This window comes from Bos taurus, chromosome 2, assembly GCF_002263795.3.
Source record: "Bos taurus isolate L1 Dominette 01449 registration number 42190680 breed Hereford chromosome 2, ARS-UCD2.0, whole genome shotgun sequence".
Classification (NCBI taxonomy): Eukaryota; Metazoa; Chordata; class Mammalia; order Artiodactyla; family Bovidae; genus Bos; species Bos taurus.
This window is the reverse complement of record NC_037329.1, coordinates 90,279,208-90,304,009: the sequence shown is the minus strand read 5'-3', so window position 1 is coordinate 90,304,009 and position 24,802 is coordinate 90,279,208. Positions and strand designations below refer to the sequence as shown.

The 24,802-nt window shown below is 36.3% G+C and overlaps 1 protein-coding gene across 5 annotated transcripts in view; it reads left to right on the top strand.

Moving 5' to 3' along the window:
* The window catches only part of ALS2 (alsin Rho guanine nucleotide exchange factor ALS2), a 60,922-nt gene that overhangs the window by 4,445 nt on the left and 31,675 nt on the right, over positions 1 to 24,802 (top strand). For 3 of the 5 annotated variants that reach the window (XM_002685510.7, XM_005202686.5, XM_005202685.5), the window contains exons 2-8: positions 7,651 to 7,726; positions 9,022 to 9,176; positions 12,026 to 12,960; positions 16,070 to 16,427; positions 17,777 to 17,945; positions 18,793 to 18,889; positions 22,115 to 22,192. In XM_002685510.7, coding sequence (XP_002685556.1) covers positions 7,707 to 7,726; positions 9,022 to 9,176; positions 12,026 to 12,960; positions 16,070 to 16,427; positions 17,777 to 17,945; positions 18,793 to 18,889; positions 22,115 to 22,192 — 1,812 coding nt within the window. In that variant the 5' untranslated portion in view covers positions 7,651 to 7,706. Of the gene's footprint in view, positions 1 to 7,647; positions 7,727 to 9,021; positions 9,177 to 10,013; positions 10,076 to 12,025; positions 12,961 to 16,069; positions 16,428 to 17,776; positions 17,946 to 18,792; positions 18,890 to 22,114; positions 22,193 to 24,802 lie in introns of those variants that run through there. The other 2 variants (XM_024981303.2, XM_059878805.1) reach the window with 2 other exon arrangements.

Sequence of the window (24,802 nt, the reverse complement as noted above, 5' to 3'; positions counted from 1 at the left end):
CATTGTATCCTAAAATCCTGAAGAGAATTTGGACAGTGACTCAGATACAAAATAACTGTAGGTATCATATAGTCATTAACATTTACTTTTTTTCAAGTTTGCATTGGTTAAATTTCATTACAGTGTAGTAATCCTAAGTTTTATACTGTGAATACAAGTGTCCTAGTTATTGCTCAAGCAAAATAATTCTCTTTCTACAGGTATTAATAAGTAAACATGATGATAATGTATTAAATGGTTGAGTTATGAATAGTCAATTTAGTGGCTGATCCCTAATATAACTCAAGTTTAAAAAGAATATTTTCAGGCCTAATCAAGGTACCTGGTATTAGCACTTTCAAAATACTCTAAGTGAAATATGTCTCCAGAAAAGTATATTTTGGCATGTGTACTCCCTGTTGTGGTCCCTTTTTGACCTTAAGCACTGGGTATTATTGATCGGTAAAATAAGAAATAAGTCACAACATACTTTGAACTGTATTTCTGTAATGCCTTTTTTTAAAAAAGCAGCCATTTTAATGAAAGAATAGTAGCAAACTATTAAAGGAATAATTATATATATAAATATATAAATAAATAAATTATATAAATAAATTATATATATACATAATTTATATCATAAGTTATACACTGTCAAGTAATAATAGGCATAAATGGTTGCAGTACCTGGGAATTTGAAATTCATTTGCAGAATTATAATATTTATCAGAATGTTTCTTTGGAATTTTAGTATTTCCAACAAATGCATTTCAAAGAGGTATGCAGTGAGTGTAAAAAAGAGCTAAGTGGGTATTGTGGGATGTTTATTTTACCATGTTTCCCCCCTCCCATGAACAATATTCATTTTAGAAGATTCTCAACAGTCAGAAGAATACAGTTTTAATAGGTTTCAGGGTAAGATTTGTTGTTGTTGTTATTTTGTAACTAAGTAGTGTTGGACTTTTTTACAACCCCATGGACTGCAGCCTGCCAGACTTCTCTGTCCATGGGTTTTCCCAGGCAAGGATACTGGAATGGGTTGCTACTTCCATCTCTAGAGGATCTTACCGACCCAGGGATCAAACCTGTGTCTCCTGCATTGGGCAGGTGGATTTTTTACTACTGAGCCCCCAGGGAAGCCCCCAGGGTGAGATTATCGGGCCATAAAAAAATAAAAATAAGTAAAAAGAGAGAGACTATGAAGCCTTAATGTCCCTGATTACACCAAAAAGTCTCCATGTGCTAAGGAGAAAGGGACTGTTCTCTCCTGCGTTATCTGACATCTGTGAAGTGGCATGAAAGAAAAGCATCTTCCTTGTTAGGAAGATCATTAGCAAATTATGGATGAGAGTTTTTATTATGAGAAGATTCCCTTTTGTGTCTAAAACTGACTTTTAATTATATATAAGCATAGAAACCTTCTAATCATTTGAAAGTCTGTGGACAGGAACTTAAGATCAAGGGTTGTCTTCCACTGGGTACTCTTACGTGTAGCCAGCTTGCACCTAATGGTTCCTATGGGTACAAGAGCTTACCAATAAATAAGTCATGGTTTCTGACCTCCCGGAGTTTGTAATATATTTTGAATCAATGACTTAGTAAGTGCATTATCCCATTAGTAACAGCATTATAAGTAAGTACTTTCTGGCCATCCTACTGACTTTATGTATATGCATTAATTTACTGAATTCATGAACTCTGGGTCAGGATTTAAGGGGTGGTCAGCTCCCATGTGGTGATAGTGGTAAGGAACCTGCCTGCCAGTGCAGATTTAAGAGACATGGGTTCAATCCCTAGGTTGGAAAGATCCCCTGGAGGGGAGGGCATGGCAGCCCACTTCAGTATTCTTGCCTAGAGAATCCCCATGAACAGAGGAACCTGGCGGGCTAGTCCATGGGGTCGAAAAGATTCGGACATGACTGAACGACTAAGCACAGCACAGTTTGTCTACAGGTATTTATTGAGTACTTGTTGTATATCAGGACTGTTTTAAGCAGCTGGGATATAATAGAAGATAAGGTGTTTTGGGCTTCCATGGAAGTTTTATATTGGTTCCATACCTGAAGTATAGTAGGTAAGAAAAATACATATGGTTTTAATTGTTGAAATTTAAGCATTTTAAAGTTAGTATGCTAACTTTGACTAAATTATTAAAGCAAATGGACTTTGTCCAGAGAATAAAGTTTCCTAAATGTGAATACATAGAATTTAATTTTATCTTTGCATTGGGGAAAATAGTTCATTGATAATAGTTCAGTCTGTTCCATATTTAAAATGTTTATTTATATTCTACTTTGTTCCTACAAGGCAGTTTACAGAAATATGTCAATGTGGCAAAATAAAACGAAGAGATGGAATGAATGGAGCCAGGTGTGAGATTAGAAAACAGCACACATGCAGTGAAGTCCTAGTCACAGGTGCTATCCTGTGGGACTCTTATCCGCCCACCATGAAATCTATAATCCTGCCTGTGTTTATACCTGCCATTTTGTTTCTTCTTGAAATGTAGACCCTTCCTCTCATGAAAGATCAGTCCCACTGCATGTGTGTTCTGAATGCTATCCTTTCCCACTTTGTCCAGGATTTTGGTTTTGCCCTCTGTCCTTGTCCCCCTTATATCTAGGATCAGTGTCATCGTCCTGCAGACATATTCACCTGTCTCTCATCTTACCCTGCTCCCCCAAAATACACTCTTGATCTTCATATTTCTCTCCAGTGACTGCTCCTTTCTGTTTGCCATTTCAACATTTTTTTTTTTTAAGAGAATCATTTGCACCAACTTTATTTTCGTGTCCTCACCTCCCACTTACAGTCAGCCTGCTCCAATCTGGTTTTCATTCCCCAACTGAGACCCCAGCTGTGCTGATCAGTCCTTCCTGCTGGAAACGTTTTCTGCTTTGCTTTGTGTGCTCACATCTGACTCACGTTTCTTCTGCCTCTCAGGCCACTTCCCACCTCAGCCCTTGCTTGTTGCTGTCTGTCCAGGCATCTTACAGCTTGATTCTGTGCCTTCCCTTTCTTTGTGTGTCCACTGTCACTGTCCATTGTGTTGATCTCAGATATTGTCCATATGCTTCCCAAGTTCATGTCAACAGTTAAGACCTTTCTTCTGAACACCATACTCATATATTCAGCTGCTCACTTGATATGTACTCTTGGATTTCTCACAGGCACCTTAAATTTATATATAAAAAAAATCTTGTCTAACCAGAATCTTACCTTCCACTTCAGAATCCTGTCCCCTCACTTTTCCTCATTTCAGTAAATGGTACCACTACACAGTTGCTCAAGGCAGAAGTCAGAAGTCATTTTTTATTCTTCCTTCTTCTTTATCTCCCCCTTATATCTAATACATCACTAAGTCCTGATTGTTCTAGGACACAGCACCTCTCACCTTGTTTACCACTTTCCACCAGATGGGTAGCCTTGTGTGAAATTAAAGAGCCCAGGCTTCTTTGCTTCACTCAGATGAGGCAAGAGAGTATTTTCAGGGAGGGTATTCCTTACAAAACTCATTTGGGCACTGTATGTGACTATGTTCACTGTAAAATTGACTTAAAACTTTTGAAACAAGTGATGTAAACCATTGCCATTAAAAAGTTGAGGATGCCTACCAAAATGATAGTTTTAGAATACAGGTTCCCAGTCCCTTGCTTGTAACCCTTGGGGCAAGACGTGTTTTGAAACTGAGTTTTTCTGATCTTTGGACTAAGATGCATAAACCATATATAACACTTGCTATGGGGCTTTTGATCCCACCCTACATTCGTATTAATACTTCTGTGACAGAACTTATGAAGATGTGCACCAAAGGGGTAAAAACTAAATAGCCTCACTTTAGTTCTGGTCAGGTTTTGCTCTTGGGTGAGTTCAGGTCAGATTAAATTTTGCCACCAGAAGACTTAAATGAAAAAAACTTTTAGTTTTCAGAGTTTTTTGGCCTTTGGATTTCTGGTTATGGTATCATGGACCTGTAGATAGTTTGCAGCTCTTCTTTCTAGTGATAATTAGAACATCTAGACCAGATTTTTTTTTTTTTTTTTTTAGACACTTCCAGATCATGGTACTAAAACCATATCCTCAGCATGTACAAGTTAGCTTATCTCTCTGTTAAATGTAACAGGAGGTTGTGTGTCCACTGGGATCTAACAATGGAATCAATTCATTAAGAACCAAGATTTGCTTTTTGTTTTAAAGGGTCTTCTGAGAGTTTGATTACTTTACATTTCACAGTGAAGGAGATCATTTGAAGTGTTCAGGGGTATATTTAAACTGAATGTAGCTTTCTTCTGTGGCTCATAGTACTTAGTAGTTGGAGGGGATGCCAGAGTCTATTTTGCTTCTTTTACAGATGCCACTGGTGTCTGGAAAGGCCAGGTGAAGTAAAAGAGGACCCCACATTATTTGACTCCGTAAATATCACACAGTTTCTGGGTCAGAGCTATGCTATGCTATGCTAAGTCACTTCAGTCGTGTCCAACTCTGTGTGACCCCATAGACGGCAGCCCACCAGGCTTCCCTGTCCCTGGGATTCTCCAGGCAAGGACACTGGAGTGGGTTGCCATTTCCTTCTCCAATGCATGAAAGTGAAAAGAGAAAGTGAAGTCGCTCAGTCGTGTCTGACTCTTAGCGACCCCAAGGACTGCAGCCTACCAGGGTCCATGGGATTTTCCAGGCAAGAGTACTGGAGTGGGGTGCCATTGCCTTCTCCGGGGTCAGAGCTAGTTAATATAATAAAGGCTGTTAGGGAAAGTTACTGTAACAGAAGAAAAGCAGAGTGCAGGGATCCTGACTCACCTGGGGAGAAATATCCTCAGAAGAAGCCTCATAATTAGACAGTTTTATAACAATTAAAAATGTTAAATAGAGGAAGAACATAAGCAACTTTAAATGCTATTTGAATGGTTGAGGCAAGTCTTATAGATTTCCCGAGGGGGGGGATCATAAAAATATTAGGAAAACAAAATTTTTAAATTTACGTTTCTGTTTCGGTACATAGTTGAGGAAGAATACTGGGTTAACTGGATTTGGTAAATGCTACATATTTTAAGTATGTGAGGTAAAACTTTTTAAGCTTTCCACATTTAGCTGTAATATTCCTTTTTAGTTATGTTTACTTAGTACTCATTTCCTTTTTTGTCATTGCCATATTTGAATTTCAGGTGGGCATATCTTCTTAGAAGTATATTAAACACCATTAAAACAAAATTAGATCTATAAATATTGATAAAGATGTCTGTGAAATAGTATACTAGCTTTTGGTTGCTGCTTATAGCATTCCTACAAATTTAGTGCTCAAAATTCCACTAACTTATTATCTTAGAGCTCTTTAGGTTAAAAGTCAGACTCAAGTCTCTCTAGGTTTCAGTGTGTCATCAGGGAGCGTTTTTTTCTGGAGGATCTAGGAAAGAATCCGTTCCCTTGCCCCTTTCAGCTCCTAGAGGCCACCTGCGTTCCTTGGCTTAGGGCTGTTCCCTTCCATCTTCAAAGCCAGCAGTTTAGCAGCTCTCTGACCCTGTCTGCATCATCATATCTCTTTTTCAAACTCTCCTTTACCTCCCTTTCCCACTTTTAAGAACTCTGTGATTATACTGAGTCCACCTGGATAGCTATTAATAGAATCATCTCCCCAACTTAAAACCAGCTGGTTAGCAGCTTTACTTCTCCTTTGCCGTGTAACCTGATATACTCCCAGGTTCTGGACATTAGGATACATGGACATCTTGGGGATCATTATCTTCCCTACCATAGATAGAAAGTAACAAAGGAATGTTGCAAAACAGTTTGTAGAGTTTTAATTTCACTTGGATTTGAAAAAATGATTATTGGTGAGAAATCATATCACATAAGGGTAATCTACTTTAAGAAAGCCCTTTATTCAAAAAAAGGACCCCAAAAGGGAAGATATGTCAGCTGCTTCAGTCACTTTACCAAAAGATTCTCCACAGTTTTGATTGCCAGTTCAGCTCAGAGGCAGTGAGTCAGTTGCATTAAGTGTGTTTGTACACTGCCGCACCCTCCCCGAGCAGTTCTCTGGTTTCTTCCAGGGCATTGTTACTTGTATCAAGGGACCAGTTACTCTGTGATCTCTGATAGATAAGCGAAGGTTAGACCTGTCCTCAGAACTTTTCTGTTATGCTATGAACTGTTGAGTTCAGTTCAGTTCAGTCACTCAGTCGTGTCCAACTCTTTGGGACCCCATGAATTGCAGCATGCCAGGCCTCCCTGTCCATCACCAACTCCCAGAGTTCACCTCAAACTCACGTCCATCGAGTCCATCAAGTCGTACCTTTTTACCAAAAGTATATTACTGTCACACACAAAGCATAGTACCACTTAGTAATCATTTATTAAGTGGTGGTGTTCAGTCACTAAGTTGTGTCCGATTCTTTGCGACCCTGTGGACTGCAGCACGCCAGGCTTCTTTGTCCTTCACTATCTCTCAGAGTTTGCTCTTACTTATGTCCATTGAGTTGATGATGCCATCCATCCATCTCGTCCTCTTGTCCCCTTCTCCTCCCGCCTTCAATCTTTCCCAGCATTAGGGTCTCTTCCGATGAATCGGCTAAATCTATTCAAATATATCTTTGATTTATATGGTACCCTTCATCCAACTTGGAATGATTCAGAACCTTTCTAAAATAAGCACTAGGTAGAGAGTAATTTCCTCCAGATACACAGATGGGAAACAGTAAGAATTCACAGGCAACCTGGAGTAAACAGATGGATCTTACATCTCTCCTGCCGGTGTGGGCGGTTTGCAGAGCATTGTGATCATGCCATATCCTTTTGCAGGACAATAATAAATTTGGCCCCAGTATTTTTATCACTCACACATCTAAAACCCCATTGCCCTTATTTTCATGAGCTTTGGTGCCCTTAAAAATGTGAATTTCTAAGTTGAAATGCATTGAGCGTTTCTGTCTGCCTGTTCCTATTGCTAGCTCTAACTATTAAATTTTGAGTTGCTGAAATGATGGATCATGATATTGGTACTGTTATTTTCATATAACTCTTTTCTATTAAATGGCAGATGATATTTTAAAATTCAGATTTCTTTCTTCTAGCCCTTTGGATTATGGTTTTGAATTAAGATTGATTTGGGGAAAATACTGCTGGTTCCAATAAATGGAGAACTTTGTTCTAATGATGTAATTTTGTGTGTGGGCATTGCTGGAAAATGTAAATTAAAACTGCTTCAATCTGATACATTACTGGAGAGATTGTAGAATTTCTTGTTTATTTAGTTGGTATTTAAGTGTACATATGTCCCAGAAGCATTTAAAAAGTAGCCTTAGTGTGTATGTAGTGAATATGTAACACACTGAGTTTTTGGATTCCACTTCTTTGTAATAAAACAAACGAAAAAAGTCTGTTGCTTGACAAAGTACAGCGAGGTCATAGGTAGTCTTTTCTCACTTTGAAATTACATTTGACGTTCAACAGGCATTTTTTATAAGCTAGTGGGCAGGCTCAGTCTAGAGATTCAACTTTGGCAGGCAGGATGTGAAATAGTTTAAATAGTTTTGCTGCATATTTATTGCCCAGTGAACGTGCACTTGTTGGAAGGCTGCCTTTTTTTTTTTTTTCCCTTTTTTGAAAAATCTGACTGATAAAATAGCAAAGGGTTCTTTTACTGCTCTTTGTGCTTACCTGCGTTTTGCCGTTTAGGTCTTTACCTTTTGCAAGGAGAGAATGATTTGGTGATGGAGTGCTCCCACTGACCGATGGACTCAAAGAAGAAAAGGTAAAACCATTTTTTCCTTCTCCTCTGTCTTTCTAGGAAAACACAACAAGCAGTTCCACTTATGTGTAGCTTCTCTTCAGTTTAATTTTCTTCTTGATGGTTATTAAGTAGGAATAGCGACATTTGTGTTGATTGGCAAAGAGAGAAGATAATTACAATAAAGCTTGTTAGTGGTTCACTTTGTTGCTAGTCCCTTTCTTACTAAAGGCACAGATGTCTTCATTTCATCATTGCAAAGCTTTTGAAGCCATTTTTTCCTCACATAATTTCCGTTTTTTCAAAAGTAGCCTTATTACTTATAATTATATTCTTGGAAAACTTGTCATGAACGATATTTTGAAAAAGAGGTTAGGTTTCTGGCTTCCCTTTCATAAAACCATGGATGTGCCCAATTACAACTTACAGGAATATTATTTAGCACAAATAGAGAAAATCTAGGTATTACAAAATAAAGTCAAAGAAAGTTTCTGAACATCATTAAAATTTTGGCATCAGTGTTCTAGAAAAAAGATTATGAAAAAAGAAATGTCCCATCAGTGGCGACACAAAGGAAGACTTTATATAAAGGAAATCCAGAGTATGTTAATATGGCCTTTTCTTGGAAAGGGAGACAGTTAGGATATGATCATTATTACACAGCTGTGTGTTTTATGATTTTTGAGCCAGTGTCATCAGATGGATAGAATTCTTTGGCTAAAATGTAAGTAAAGCATGAAGGATTTTACCTGTTATAAATTTAACTCTTAAAAATTTAAATAGGAATTATAGAGCTTAAACTTAGCATAAAGTGAAATAAGGATCTCTACTGCTCCTGTCTTTCTCATCAGATATCTATTTGTTGTTTTTTTTTCTACCAAATTAAAAAAATTTAAAAGTAAGACTCCAACTTTGGATATGTTGTAACTTTATATATTTTTTTGTGTGTGTGATGGGGAACACATGTATACCCATGGTGGATATGTTGTAACTTTAATAGCTGAGGAGTTAATGTATTGAGAAGTTAGAATTTTGAAATTTTATGTTAATCAAAAAACTTCAAAAAATAGCCCAGGTTTTGTTGGCTTCTTAGATAGAAATAAGTAATTTGTGGATTTGTCCTCAGGGTCTCATATAAATAGTTGTTTTGCCTCTGCTTCTGTGTCGTAACCAAGTCATAAAATAGCTAACCTGTCTGACCCAGTCACCCAGTCACCCATGTACTGGTAAAAGGTATAAATCTTCATGACAGTATTAAGGACAAAAGGTATAGTTCTGAACTACAGAAACAATTAAGCTATTTTTCTTGATGTTTGTAGTTCCACAGAGGCTGAAGGATCCAAAGAAAGAGGCCTGGTCCATGTGTGGCAGGCAGGGTCCTGTTCTGTGACACCAGAGAGATTGCCAGGCTGGGGAGGAAAGACTGTTCTTCACGCTGCCCTTGGAGTGAAACATGGAGTGCTTCTGACTGAAGGTGCTGAGAATGGCTTAGCCAGCATTAACCGAAACTCTGACCAGTGTCTGAGTGTGTAAGAATAGCTGAGCTTCCTGTGTGCCCGGGGTTCTCAATGGACTTTGCTGGAGCTTATTTTCTTTTTGTTTTCAAAATATGTTCTTACTCCCTTTATCAGAAATCAGATTAGTTCTTAAATTTAAGATGTTCCCTAGCTAGAATAAAAGGGAGAATTATAGCTTAAATTTTTTTGTAGTGATAAGTACATGAAAAATTAGATTTTTTCAAAGATTATGTATTCAGAGATCCTGTTGCTATACCTTTGTTCATTAAATGTATCAAAATAATAATGCTAATAATAGCAAATGTCTGTTAAGCAATTATATGTGCCAGGCACTGTGCTAAGCACTTTATATGTATTATCTCATCGAGTCCTGACAGCCACCTTATGAGGTAGCTGCTGTTATTAGCCCCACTTCACAGATGAGGAAGCTGAAGGTCAGGGAGGTTAAATCGTTTTACCAAGCACACACAGCTATTTAAAGGGTCAGAGTCAGGATGGGAACCCAGAAAGTCTGATTTCAAAGCCTGCTTTTAAAATCACTTGGCTATACTGTCTTAGGTTTTCTCAGGCATAAATGGCAGCTTATAAGAATTTAATGCAGTCTATAAATCTGTAACAGAAACCTAGGCTATAATTTATATAGAGAGCTACCTTTAATTTTGATGGCATTTTGCCAGTGCAGTCATGGCAAATTTGATTTGGGTCAGGACTGCCATCAACTCCACTAATTTATAAATTTCTGCTCTATAAGCATTTGTTAAGTATTTAATAATGCTTTGGTATTTTCCTTGTAGGAACTAAGGGAAGACAAATTCTAGGAAACAAAGCTTAAAGCTGACCTTGGTGGTTTTATGGGGTAAACATAGATTTCTTTCTAACTTCTTTGTTATTTTGTCACTTTTGTTATGATAATACATAATACTATCATTATTATTGTATTAGGCCAAAATTTGGAAAAAGCCTTATTTTTTAAATGTAAACTATATTCGGTACCTATACTATGGGCTTCAAAATGTATAGTTCTCAAGCATATATAAATGGAATTCTGTTACTCTTGTTGTTTGAGCCCTTCAGTAAGCTGTTTAGGAATCCTTCATGAGCATGGGATCTTTAAACATCTAGAATCAAACCTAAAAGGCTGGGAAATCTGAGGGAAAACTTTAAAAAATATGTAAATAATGTTCATGTGTAAGCAGTATTCTGGTTTAAGTGTCAAAGTAACAAAAAATCTCCTCTCAACACAACTGTGTAGCTTGAAATGGCACAGAGATCTCCAGTACTTTCTTTTCTAAGTGAGGAAATGGTATTGATTGAATACTAGAAATTTCAAGCTTCTTTGTCTCTGTTCAAGTTAGCCATTAGCTCCTAATTCAGTGAGGACACCTCATTGACTCACTGTTTGTGTGGGATACTATTTTTAAATGATGTCTAAATATTCATTTCTTGCAGTTTTCTCTAGAGAGCCTATTATTCCAGTGGAATAATACCAATTGAAAGTTTTGGTGAACTGTGTGATTTGGTAAACAAGTGTGATAGGTGTATCACTTGGGAAGAAAAGTTTGAAAGCTCTTAACCAGTGAGCTTATTTTCTCAGTACTCTATCCAAATTAAAAATTCCCTAACAAAAGCTGATCTTTCTTCTAGCCACTGTTGTGTTTTTCCTAACACAGATCTTGTAGTGAGTTAATTTGAATATATAATTGTATCTGCCATGTATCATAGGCCAGAGATAAAATAAGCATTTTTTTCATCAGTGACTGAATCGCTGCTTGTGGAGGAAGAATAGTACTCATTTCTTTATTTAAAAAAAAAATGGGTAGATCCCTGGTCATATAGGAAAGAAAAGATAGTGGGCTTTGTTTAGTATTTTTCAAAATCCATGGCCAAATCTTTGTCCCATTTAAATTTTTTAGCTAATATGGATCATTTATACATGCCCCCAAATTCCTGCAGTGCCTGCAGTAAAATTACGACTTGATAGCACAAGTGAGCATAAATGGGTTGTCATCATTCATGTCTCCAACTCACTGGTGCCTTCCTTTTTATTTCTAAAGCTGGCCGGTTACCCTTCAGTCTAAAGCTATCGGTCATGACTTCGTTTGTGTTTTACTTTGTTTTGTTGTGATGTGCTTTTTAAATGCAACTCAGAAAGGCTGTCTAGTACACAATATATATTATATATAATATTTAAGAATTACACATAGTATAGTACAAAACATGAAGACAGTCACATATTGTTAATATTGCTGCTTTCAGTCCAACCTGGAGGTGTTATATAAAGCTGATTTCATAGTTTTGGCCAAAGTGAATCTCTAGTATTTTTTATGCCATTGCATATTCATCTACTGCTCTGTTAAACATTAGAAGTGAATTTTATAGATATTAATGAATGTATCTGTTTTGTTTTCTGCTTATTTTATCTAATCATATCATGATCATTGTTCTGTATTTGAACTTGGAATCTACTTCTGTAATAGCCTACGATGAGAGCCGTTAGTAATGATCAGTGCTAGGATGAGGCTGAATAAGAGGAGCACCTTCATTTGAAGTTGTCTCCTGCAATTTGTAGAAATTGTCACCATATTTCTGAATGTTCAAAGATGCTCTTTGTTAAAAGATTAGTAAGTATGGAATGCTATATGCTTGAACCAAATTTCTATAGCTGTGCTCTTGAAAATTAAGAAAAGGAAAAAAAAAAAGAAATTCTATTTTGTTAAACCTAGAGGGGACTAAAGGTTAGCTGAGAAAATGTCTAGTTAATTCACTAACTTTTTGTTTCTGTTTTGTTTTGTTTTTAAACCCTCAGATGGTGAGGTCTACAGCTTTGGGACTCTCCCCTGGAGAAGTGAGCCAGCAGAGACTTGTCCAAGCAACCCCATTCTGGAGAGTGCCCTGGTTGGGCAGTATGTTGTTACCGTGGCAACAGGGAGTTTCCACACCGGAGCAGTCACAGACAGTGGTGTGGTGTACATGTGGGGGGAGAACTCTGCTGGCCAGTGTGCGGTAGCTAACCAGCCATATGTTCCAGAGCCAAACCCTGTCAGCATTTCTGATTCTGAGACCAGTCCTTTGTTAGCGGTCAGGATCTTGCAGTTGGCATGTGGTGAGGAGCACACTCTGGCATTGTCCCTAAGCAGAGAGATCTGGGCATGGGGTACTGGTTGTCAGTTGGGTCTCATCACCACCACCTTTCCAGTGACAAAGCCACAAAAGGTGGAACACCTTGCTGGGCGAGTAGTGCTCCAAGTTGCTTGCGGTGCCTTCCACAGCTTAGCACTGGTCCAGTGCCTCCCTTCCCAGGATCTGAAGCCAGTGCCAGAAAGATGCAACCAATGCAGCCAGCTCTTGATTACGATGACTGACAAGGAAGACCACGTGATTATATCAGACAGCCACTGTTGTCCATTAGGTGTGACACTGTCAGAATCCCAGGCAGAAATCCAGGCCAGCACCACCGTCAGCCCCTCCTCTGAAACCCTTGACACCCAGGGAGAAGTGTTTGAGAACACTCTTGTGCAGAATGAGCCGCCTGCTGCTACTGAACTGAATGTTGGAAATGTTCAGACCGCAAGTGTTCAAACCACTTCCTTCCCACAAGATATCATGGGAACAACTGAAGTTTCTTCTGCAAGTAGACCATCATACCCTGACACTCAGGCAGTAAATGAATATGTGCAGAAACTGTCGGATCATTCAGTAAGAGAAAGCTCCGAGAATGGTGAAAAGCCAGTGCCATCTCAGGTACCTGCTAAATTTTGTAAAGGTGTTTCTGGAGTTGAACCATCTGAGTTTTTCTTGAGAAACTTTAAATACCTAAGGGTTGGTACCATTTAAAATTTTTTTAGTTTTGAGTATGATTCTATCTCATCATGCAAGCCTAGATAAGAAAAACCCTGGATTGATTCAAAATTACTCTTTTTGTTCAAATTCTGGCTCTTTATGATGTTGCAAGATGTTACTCTGGGCTTGTTTTATAAGTAGCAAAATCCCATTTTTCTTGTCCAAGTACTTTCCCCCCCTGGCTAAGGTGGGCTCCCCAAAAAGTTTGATCTAACATGACTGTATATTCACAAAGAATTCTCTGATCTGTACTTGTAGCACTATTCAGGTTCCTTCTTTATCAGGGAAGCTTGCTATGTGGTAGATCCCTTGATTGAGGGCAGACTTAAAATTGACTGGCATTACATATTTGAATTCTTTTCAGTTATATCAGTGGTCCTTACTGGGCATTATTGGACGGAGGCTTTAATTTTTTTTTTTCAACTTGTTTAAACTATTTTTAGTTGGAAAATGTGTAATAAGTGGAGAGAAGCTATTTACTAGGGCCATATAGTAAACTGTGTCTCCCTACTTCAAACAAATTGTTCTAAAGGATACTTGTTTTTTTACTCTTAGTAGAAGGCTTTTGCTTTTCTAAAATAAATGTGAAGAGGAACATCTAATCATATGGACTTCCCTGGCAATTTAGTGATTAAGACTCAAATAAAAGAGCTACCCTGTGGCATTGTTTTCAGGTTTTTGAAACCACCTTGCTTCTTGATTCTTCCTTACTGTTGTTTACTGGCTCAGGATAGAAATGTGGCTTAGAGGTGTTTTCAGAAACAGTCTTTATTTCACAGTCTACTCCCTGAACCTTGTAGATATTTGATTTTTTTTTTTTTTTTTTTAGTTAAGAAGCTGTTTGGAGAAAGGGAAATCTAAACCAAGTGAAAGTAATAATTTAACAGGACTTGCGCACGCTAATAAAAAAGTTAGATTTTGACTTGTCAAAAGTCATTCATCTGATTTGTTAAAGTTGAAGTTAAAAGTTTATTTTGTACTGTTTATTTGATTAATAGATTGTCATCATTGAAATTGCACTTTTCTTTGGACCCAATCATTTGGTTAAACATTTAAAGCGTTGGTTACCTATGCTAGTTTTGACATTGTGTGTTTAACTAAGTGTAACTCACCCATCTTTGTAAAGAGTGTCTCAGTCATACAGCTAACCCTTAGGAATTTATGTAGTCTAGGATAAGTCTTTTCTTCTTCTGGCCAGATGTAACTGAAAGAATATCACATATTTATGAAATAAGCCAAAGTATTTGGTAATGAAGTATATATCTCATTATTGAATTTTACTGACTGGGACTACTAAAATTGTGTCTTTTGTCAGAATTGCTGGGCATGTGTTTTTGTTTTATTTACTTATTTTATGAATTGTTAAATGTAATTAAGTAGAGGGACAAATTAAGACAATAAAGTTTATATAAGGTAGAGTTTTTTTTTTTTTTTAATTTTCCTGAGCCTGATGCTAAGAACTTCCTAAGTTTGTCACCTGTAAATACTATTTAAGCTTCTGTTATGTGCATGCATGCTAATATCACTTCAATCTGTCCGACTCTTTGCGACCCTATGGACTATGGCCTGCCAGGCTCCTCTGTCCATAGCATTCTCCAGGCAAGAAGTACCGGAGTGGGTCGCTGTGCCCTCCTCCAGGGAATCTTCCCGCCCCAGGAATTGAACCTGCGTTTCTTAAGTCTCCTGCATTGGCATTGGCAGGCGGGTTTTTACCAGCTAGCACCACCTGTGAGCGTTTGTAAATAGAGGGTGGAAGTAGCAACACTAGCTTTTCTGAACACGTTATCATGGGAACTGTGTTACCAGGGAAGTGACACACTTTGTATTTAACTTTTTTTATATGGTCTATTTGTTTATTTTGTTGGATATTTTAATTAAAGACTCACACAGAAGTGACTCTTCTTGAATTTAGTATTTAATTCACCAAAATGTGTTGAGTGCCTACTACATGTCAGACACTGTGCAGGGAATAGGCATTATTTCCTGTAAGAAAATCAGAAGCCAGTGTTAAAAAAAAAATTGGGGGTTTGGTTTGCAATTCAGGACAAATGAAGAAATATTATACACACACACACACACGTGTGTGTGTGCATACCCACACCTCTGGGATATTTGGGTAGCATAGGAAACAAAATTTTCACTGTGACCTGTGCTCATAAACTAAAAGCTTTTTGTGTGGGTTAGTAGGCTTATCTTTTTTAGTAAGCAGTGGTGCTTGACAGCTCAGAGTAAATTTTAACTGATCTTTCACTAGGATACCAGAAAACTTTAGTTAGCTTTCTAATCCAGCTGTGAATAACACTAAGCACATTGGATCCAAGTGTTTAATGATTAACCTACCACATTACTCAATGGTAATGAGAGCAAAAGTAATCTTTCAGTTTACCTTGTGCCTGGGTCATGGAAAATAACTCCTGATTAGATAGGAGGAGGACATAAACTTCAAAACATAATTTGGGGGCTGATAATTTAGAGATATAACTTATTTCTCTGCCTGTGTATGCCATATATAAATTTCTGTCTATAAAATATTTTAGGAAAAGCCTAAAATAGAATTTTCTTAAAATAGAATTTTTTCTCATAATTTCTTAGTAGAAATCTGTATAATTTTTCCTAGTAGTGATCAATAGTAAAGCTTATACTTTTTCAACCTTCTATCCAGGGCTATTACCCCATGTTAAAGGCTTTGTTTTTCATACCTTCCCTCCCCTCTCTCCTCTACTGTGTTTTGTTTTATAAAGCAGCTGGGACTTATTTTTAAATACCATGATAAAATCCCGCTCAAACAAAAGGAAGTACTTTTTATAAGGAGCTGTACTTTGAGTACTCTTTTCCATATAAATGTGTTAAATACATGATCAAGAAGGGATACCTTTAGGTTGGAGATGAAGACCTCCTGTTTCAGTCTTATATTTGCGAATAGTGATAGATGTTACATTTTCTTTGTATTGATTACTTGTTGTATAAGGGATTATATTTTTATATGCTGTTTTATGTGTGTATATTTTAGCCTCTTGTAGAAGAAGCAATTCCTAATCTTCACAGCCCACCAACCACAAGCACTTCAGCCCTCAACAGCCTTGTGGTCTCTTGTGCATCTGCTGTTGGTGTGAGAGTGGCTGCTACATATGAAGCTGGGGCCTTGTCTCTTAAGAAAGTTATGAACTTTTATAATACAGCCCCTTGTGAGCCTGGAGCTCTGGCAGGCAGCAGTTCCATAGGCCCAGAAGGTCTGAAAGATAGCAGAGAAGAACAGGTTAAACAGGAGTCAATGCAAGGAAAGAAGAGTTCAAGTCTTGTGGATATCAGAGAAGAAGAGTCTGAGGGAGGCAGCCGAAGACTCTCTCTCCCTGGCTTGTTGTCACAAGGTAAGGAGCTAGCTTTTCTGAGCTGACTTCTGGTGAATCCAAGATGCTCCTGACATCACATATTGTGTTATAATAAATTTGCTTTCTTAATTATTAAAGCTAACATATTCAAATATCAAAATTTATTTCATTAATTAATTTTTTTAAAGTTACATATTACTGTGCTTTAGAAATAACTTTAGACCCTCACTTTTTCATGATACATGCTTCTGCTTATGAACCTTGTGTAAGCTAGTGGCACATTCAGCAGAAAAGATTGTAATCTTAGCCAGTGATGATCACTTTCTTTGTGACCCACAACTTAGTGATCAAGTGACTGAGTCTGTACTTAGTGACACTTGATGATTTTCTTCAAAACATTCTGTCACCAGATTGGTGTACAAGATTTTCACAATGTTATAACAGCCTTTGGTATAATTTAGAACACTGTAAAAGATGTCAGCATTCTTTTTTAAAAGTTGAAGTTCTCTATAAAATAAAGTTAGCAGGCAAAATACAAAAGCTTTTTAGTATTTTTGATTCATAACCATTTTCTCACTTAAAAACTAACACTTTATGTCTAAAGTAAATCTTTTGTTACAATATTTACAGTATGCTTGAACTTAAGACCTTCATTTGGAAAAGCTTTACTTTTAATTTTGCTTTGACATGGAAGAACTATTTCTTAGCCTTAGTGTAGTACTTTGTTCAGAGAAGGCAATGGCACCCCACTCCAGCGCTCTTGCCTGAAAAATCCCATGGACGGAGGAGCCTGGTAGGCTGTAGTCCATGGGGTCTCTAAGAGTCAGACACGACTGAGCAACTTCCCTTTCACTTTTCACTTACATGCATTGGAGAAGGAAATGGCAACCCACTCCAGTGTTCTTGCCTGGAAAATCCCAGGGACGGGGGAGCCTCGTAGGCTTCCGTCTGTGGGGTCGCACAGAAGCGGACACAACTGAAGCGACTTGGTGGTAGCAGCAGCAGTACTTTGGTAAGCTTGTTCTTCAGAATACCAGTTACATAGGATGTCATATAGCTATTCTATATAAAAAATGTACAGAAAAGAATTTTGTGGCCAAATGCTTGGAAGTGGGGTAGGGCTAAACAGATTTAAACATGGCTTTTAATTGCAGGACTTGTCTGTACCTTTAGCATGCTGATGTGTGTGTGAATCTCCACAGGGGCAGGAAGGAAGAATGTAGTAGGCAGTATTTACCAAACTCACTTAATCCCCAGTTTTGCAGACCTATAGAATATGCTTCACAAATACCATGTTAGTATATTTACTTGAAAATCAACAGTTTATTAAAAGGGTACCTTTCTTTTCATCTGTCTATTCCCTCATGATATTTCTGGTTTGTTTTCAGTCTCGCCCAGGCTCCTGAGGAAAGCTGCACGGGTAAAAACTCGAACAGTGGTTCTGACCCCTACATACAGTGGAGAAGCAGACGCGCTCCTGCCTTCTCTGAGAACAGAGGTGTGGACCTGGGGGAAAGGGAAGGAAGGACAGCTGGGGCATGGCGATGTTCTGCCCAGGTGAGTGCTGCCAGTGTTTACTGTTAGGAATTAGTTTAGACAAATAACTTCTCCCCCTTGAAGGTCTCCAAATCTCCACTTCCTTCTGGAGGAAATCTGGTCCCTTCTAGCTCTAGATTGTTATACACCATTAACTCTGATAAAAAACCAAAACAAACACCATCTGCTCCCCCCAGTCATTCTTAGTCTTGAATTTTTCCTGACAATAAAGGACTTAAGTATCCATGGTATATTTTTCCATCTCTTCTTTGATGTTTATTCATGTTAGAATGCAGAAAGGGGTGTTTGGGATAAGATTATATGTCACTGGAACATGTGAATGGTTCACATTTTTAACTTATAAAAAAGAGCCAACAGTTTTCTTAACCTGAGAGAGGTCTATCTGCTGCTGCCAAAATAACTATAACCACTGTATTAAACCGTGTCTGTTCATGTATATCATGGAAAAACTGTTTTAAGAGAAATTCTTTTGATATTAGCAATAAATATTTGTAAAAGTGTGTAAATAGAATGATTATCTAAACCAGTTAATATAAATGTCTCTTTTCTCCTTAGCAGAGTGAAAGCACCTAATTCATTAAAAAGTATACTCTGTGCTATATGAATCATTTAGTTGTTTTATGATTTCGAATTATGGTGGTGAATTAGTGATTAACAGACAAAGATTAAATTAAAACCATTTAAAATTACTTGTATTTAGGAGTAGATTGAATATAAATCCAGTATTTTTATTTTAATTTTTTTTGGAAATGTTTATTTGAAAACATAATTTGAGAAAGTCCATGATTCTTGCTGAGAATACTTCTTCCTCTGAGTTTGTGTGTATGTGTGTATGTTTTTCTTTAAGGCTTCAACCATTGTGTGTAAAATGTCTGGACGGTAAAGAAGTAATCCATCTGGAGGCAGGTGGTTACCATTCTCTTGCACTTACTGCAAAATCCCAGGTAGGAGGCAAACTGTTAAAAGCTGATTTTGATTTCATGAAAGACCAACATGATGAGATTAGACTATCATTTATTGAGAATCTTATCTGCTATATGTCAGGCAACAATCCTATATCTCATTTGATCTTTTCAGTGTTTTACATTGCACTGTATTATTTCCATTTTATACGTAAGGAAAGGGAGATTTAGAGAAATTGTGTAACTTGGCAAAAGTCACATGTGTGACTGTAAGAGTTTGGATTCAACACTGGTCTGCTTGACACAGAAGCTTTTTATAATGTGCTCTTATGGAAAAATAGAACTCAGAGTTTTCTAAGGTATTGGTAAACTTTTATTTCTTGATGAAGGAAACACTTACGTAAGACATTAAGAAAACAGAAGGCATTTCTCTCTTAAAATAGTGAGACCTGAAAGTGACTTCCAGAATCATTTAAAACCATGCCCACATACACAAATCTGAGGAAGGTAGATTTTTAAACATACTCTTAAATATATTCATATAATGATTCTTCATCAGTCCCTTTATCTTGCTATAAAAAGTCAGTAAAAGATTCTAAACACTTTATTTTAAATGACATAATAGTCTCACCAAAAAGCTATTATAGCTCATATAAATAAATATAAATATTTTTTGGTAGATTTTTTAACATACTCTTAAATATATTCATATAATGATTCTTCATCAGTCCCTTTATCTTGCTATAAACAGTCAGTAAAAGATTCTAAACACTTTATTTTAAATGACATAATAGTCTCACCAAAAAGCTATTATAGCTCATATAAATAAATATAAATATTAGCAAAGAAAAGGATAATTTGTTATTAATGTGATGAATCATCAAAAAGGCTTAAAAATAAGAAAATAGGAAGATGGTAAGTTACAAAGTAAACATAAAAATTTCTAGCTTTCTTATATACATAAAGTAAAGCAGAAAGCATGCTTAAGGAAAAAGCTGTTCACAATTACAAAACAAGTGTTAAGGAAACAGGAACATTGTTAATAGGAAAAGTATATAGCCCACATGACATGAATTCAAGAACTCTTCTAAGTTATAAAAGAAAATAGGAGTAAAGAGGGAAATTTTTCTTTTTAGATGAGAAGACTGAACATTGCAAAAATACCATTTCTCCTAGATCATTAAATTAGTAGAGTGTAAATTCAGTACAATCCCCAGAATATTCCAATATAATATTTACAACTTAATAAAATGATTCCCAAAATTATTCTAGGAGAATAAACAAAGGAGATGAGCCATAAAAATTCTGAAAAAGAAAGCATTAGCCTTATAAAACATATTATAAAACTACAGATTATTATAACAGAAATACACTATAGAGATATAAGAGATTTTAGTATATATGAGAATATATGAGTATATATTATATATTCTCATATATAAGTATATATGAGAATTTAGTCTGTGATAAAAAGTAGGCATTTCAGCATTCTGAATCAGCCATAGGTGTACATGTGTTTGGCAGCAATCAACAGAATTCTGTAAAGCAATTATCCTTCAATTAAAAAATAAATTAAAAAAAATTTTAAAAAGTAGGCATTTCAGATCAGGTGGAGAAACAAGACTTGAGTGTTCAGTGAATACTGTTGGAACCACTGGCTTCTTATTTGCAGAAGAAAATTAAGATAACTTTACATATGCTAATTCTGGATGGAGTAAAGATCTAGATGTTAAAAAATAAAACCTTACATGTGTAAGAACAAATTTAGGTGATTTATTTTTTCAGTAATCTTAGGAGTAGAATAAGATATGACATCAAAACCAGAAATTAGAAAGTAAAGATATATGTTTGTCTACATAATAATTCAACAGTCCCACACAGCAAAAACCTAAACACAAACCAAAAAACCCCACAAACAAATTTAAGATACATAATATACGGGGAAAAACACTGTAACATATATGACCTGATCCATAAAGAAAAATTGTTTAAGAGCATTTATATTCCATTCACTGAAGAAAAAATAGAAGTAGCCAGCAACAAAAGATGGTCAGCTACTCAGTAAGCAAATTTAAATTAAAACAAAATTTTCTCACCTATCATATTAGCAGGGATTGCATTTAATGCTAAGTGTTGGTGAGGATGTGGGGAAAAGGTATACACATTGCTGGTGGGAATGTAAATTGGACTTTGCTGGAAGACAGTTTGTTGGTATATAGCAAAAATCAGAATGTGTATGTTCATTGACCCAAAGTTCTTTGCTTAGAAATTTATCCTAAGGAAACAGATACATTTTATATATATATATAAAGAATTTTAATTAATTTTTATAGTAAGTAATTGAAAAGAAATTATTAATAAATGTACTTATTTCATTAGGTAATTGATTAAACTACACCCACAGTGGAGTTTCATGTAGTTATAAATGATATTGTAGCTCTATACGTATTGACCTAGAAAGATGTAAGTGTGCAGAGCATTACATAAAAAACATCAGGTCACAAAGCAGCATTGATAGTAGAGTCCCACTTTATACTTTACATTTTGTATATTCATTATATCTAGTAGATAATAAAATTTCTGGAATTATATATGTGTATGTTCCTAAAGCAAGGTAGGAGTTGTCTCTGAGTGGGTGATTCATCAGTGGTTTTCACTTTCTTTTTGTTTCTTTGTATTGTCACAGTCTTGTACAGTGGTCATGAATTGCTTTTATAATCAGAATAAACAAAATCATTTGCATTAAGCATAATTACTGTAATCTGGTTGAATTGTTTGTCTATATTAGTGCATAGGTGCTTTATGCTTCTCATATATGTGATTCTTCATATATGAAAAGCTTTCTAGTTATTCCATTTTACTCCTGTCCACAGAATAAAGAATCGTGATTCCTTTTTCTTCATGGTACTTAGCTTTATTTTTAAAAATCACTTTCTTTATAAGAGGCAGTATAGGATAGTTCCTGGGATTAAATCCTGGAAAATTTTGTGACCTCTCTGGGTCAATTCCCTTATATGTTTAAAAAAAAAAAAGGATTGTGTGATAGTGAAACATTAATTAATACACAAAATATATTAAGAACAGGGCCTGGCAGGTAATAAAGTCCTGAGAAATGTTAGTTAAAATGAATTTTCTAAAGAGTGGAAAGACGAGGATAAGTAATTTGTGTGTAACTCTTGGTATATATGTGTTACTATAAAAGTTCAGAATTGGCATGCAAAAATCAGTGGCACGCCTCTTACCTAGTTTCCTGTGGTTTTCTAATAGGTTTACTCATGGGGGAGCAACACCTTTGGTCAACTTGGGCATTCAGATTTTCCAACAACAGTTCCCCGTCTTGCAAAGGTACTTTTGTAATCTTGATAACTTTTACAGCAGCTTATTCCAGAATTCTAAGTTATAACACTATATTTCTCCAATTCTTGTTTTATAAAATTAGGAGAATTGTATACTTGTAACCTGTTTGTTATCACGTACATTAAAATTTTTAAAAAACTGAAGCTGCTTGTTTTCAGGCAAAATGTTCCCCATTTTTGATGTGTTAGTTTGTATTAATATTTCTTTTTTTCCTAGCTTCACTAAGTATTCATAGTTCTGTGTTGTTTTTTTTTTTTAAGTAAAAATGAATAAGTTATTTTAAAGCAAATGTTTCTTGGACTGTGAGATTGACTTCTAAGCTTTATACCACCGAATAATGCCTACTCTTCGACTTCTCACTTAAGTTTGACTTTCTTTTAAGTGTAACTTTTACATAACATTATTTGATGGTTTGTTTTGTTTTTATGTACACAGTAGTAAAACCTTTTTGTAACCCTTTTTGTTTTCTATAGGGAAGCTAAAAGTATAGATAATTTCTTCACTGCTGTATGAATTGGTTTTAGTTTATGTAATGGGTGCAGTTTTAGAGGACCGTTTCTCACCCTTTTTTTTCTGTCACAATGTTCTGCAGAAATACAGAATTCATCAGTAGTATTGGCTCCTCATATGAGATCTGTTTGTTTGGGGAACGGATGTGTTGTGGGCAGAGAGTAGGCATGATGATAGCCCAATAGCCTAAAAGAATGGGATATGGGGCTCATGTGTTTCTAATTTGAATCCTCTCCATCCTGATGCATGCTCTCTGCCCTGAGAGTATTAGAGACTAGAAAAGGATGTTTACTTGAGTTTCAGGAACCTGATTCAACATATGAGCTACAGTTAATATGTATTCCAGTGATTCATGTATTCAGTGTACACTGTGCATCCATCACTACATAAGACCTTTACCTGTTACCTTTCCTTCCAGTGAACTAATTTTACTGGGAAGGAAAGTCTTAAATGAAACATTACAGAACAGTTGTTATTTCTAGCTCCAATCTTAAATATTTTTAGCATAAAATGTTTTAGTGGTCAGCTATTCAGTTTTGAATAATGTGTCCTGAGGAGTTGGACATGACTTGGCAACTGAACAGCAAATTCAATTTCTGATATTTTATTACACATAAAAATATGGTAAATAATTGTTTCTTGTTTTCTGTTCATTTGAATAAATTAGAACATGCTTATATTCCTACTAAGAAAAGTTTTATAATCCAGCATGGAGATGCTGCAAATACAATTTTTATTTAACATTTTAGAGTCAGACGAGAGAATAGAGTTTGTTATAAGGTTTTAGTTTCATTACTGTTTACCTATACCTCTGAAAATGCAACATCATTAGTTTGGTCTTTATTTGGGGGAAGGTTTTATTTTGGTTTTTTATTTGAGAAAATTATTTTGAAGTCATTTAAATTAATGTGTGAATTAAAATCAAGGCAGAGTGAGACCTGAATTAGTTTTGATTAGAAACTAGGAAGACAACTCTTTCCTCCTGCAAAAATTTTAATTCATTCTTTGCAAAACCAGCAGGAAGTCAATTTTATAGATAGCCTGAATTTGAGAAGATAATGTCATGCCTGAAGAGGATAACTGTAAAGTAGTGGAGATGTGCGTGATAGTAACACACACACTATCACCTAATCACCCAGGATGTGAACCAGATCTAGACATGGAATCTCAAGATAAGAAATTTTTTTGCTTTATTGTTATACGAGTCATGGCTGAAGCTGGGTCTGCAGGATGGGGCAGTGGTTTTCGTAGCAGAACACTTCCTTCAAACGAAACCTTGTGCTGAATCCCCTACATAAAACAGATAACTGTAGGACTGTCTTAGTTGAGGGATGGAGGTGGGTGGGGATAGAACCCGGGCACCTGCCTTTCCATGGTGGCTCCTGAATCACTACCTGGAATCCTGGAAACCTAAAGCCATTGGTTTAAGGCAGTGGTTCTCAAACTTTTGCATATATCAGAAACACCTGAAGAGCTTGTCAAAGCCGACTGCCCAGTACCTCCCCTCAGTGGCTCTGTGGCCTGAGTTTGCATTTCTCATGTGTTCCTAGATGATTGCTGCTGCTGCTGCAAAAGCTTCTTGTTGAGCACCATTGGTCTAGGGGATCCTTGTAGATGGGCTTCTGGGGGTTTCTGCCTGTTGCAACATCCTGGGACACAGTGAAATCATGTGAGAATTAGTGAGTTCCAAGTCAGAAAGCAATTTTCGCACTCATGGGTTTAGTTGGCCAGAATGGAATTTAGCCTAGTTAGGTTTTCTTTTTACATTGATTTTTGTGTACATAGCAGAATATGAATGGACAAAGGTGTGTCCTAGCTGTAGAATAGGGCTCTAGAAGTTTTTGGGTCTTTGATTATAGTACAGGCTAAGTCCTATGACAGCTTCCAAAAATAACAATTAAAATATCAAATGTGTAGTTTTTTTCTTTTTGAATTCCAATTTTTCAGTTTTTTTTTAAATTTTATTTTATTTTTAAACTTTACAATATTGTATTGGTTTTGGCAAATATCGAAATGAATCCGCCACAGATAATACATGTGTTCCCCATCCTGAACCCTCCTCCCTCCTCCCTCCCCATACCATCCCTC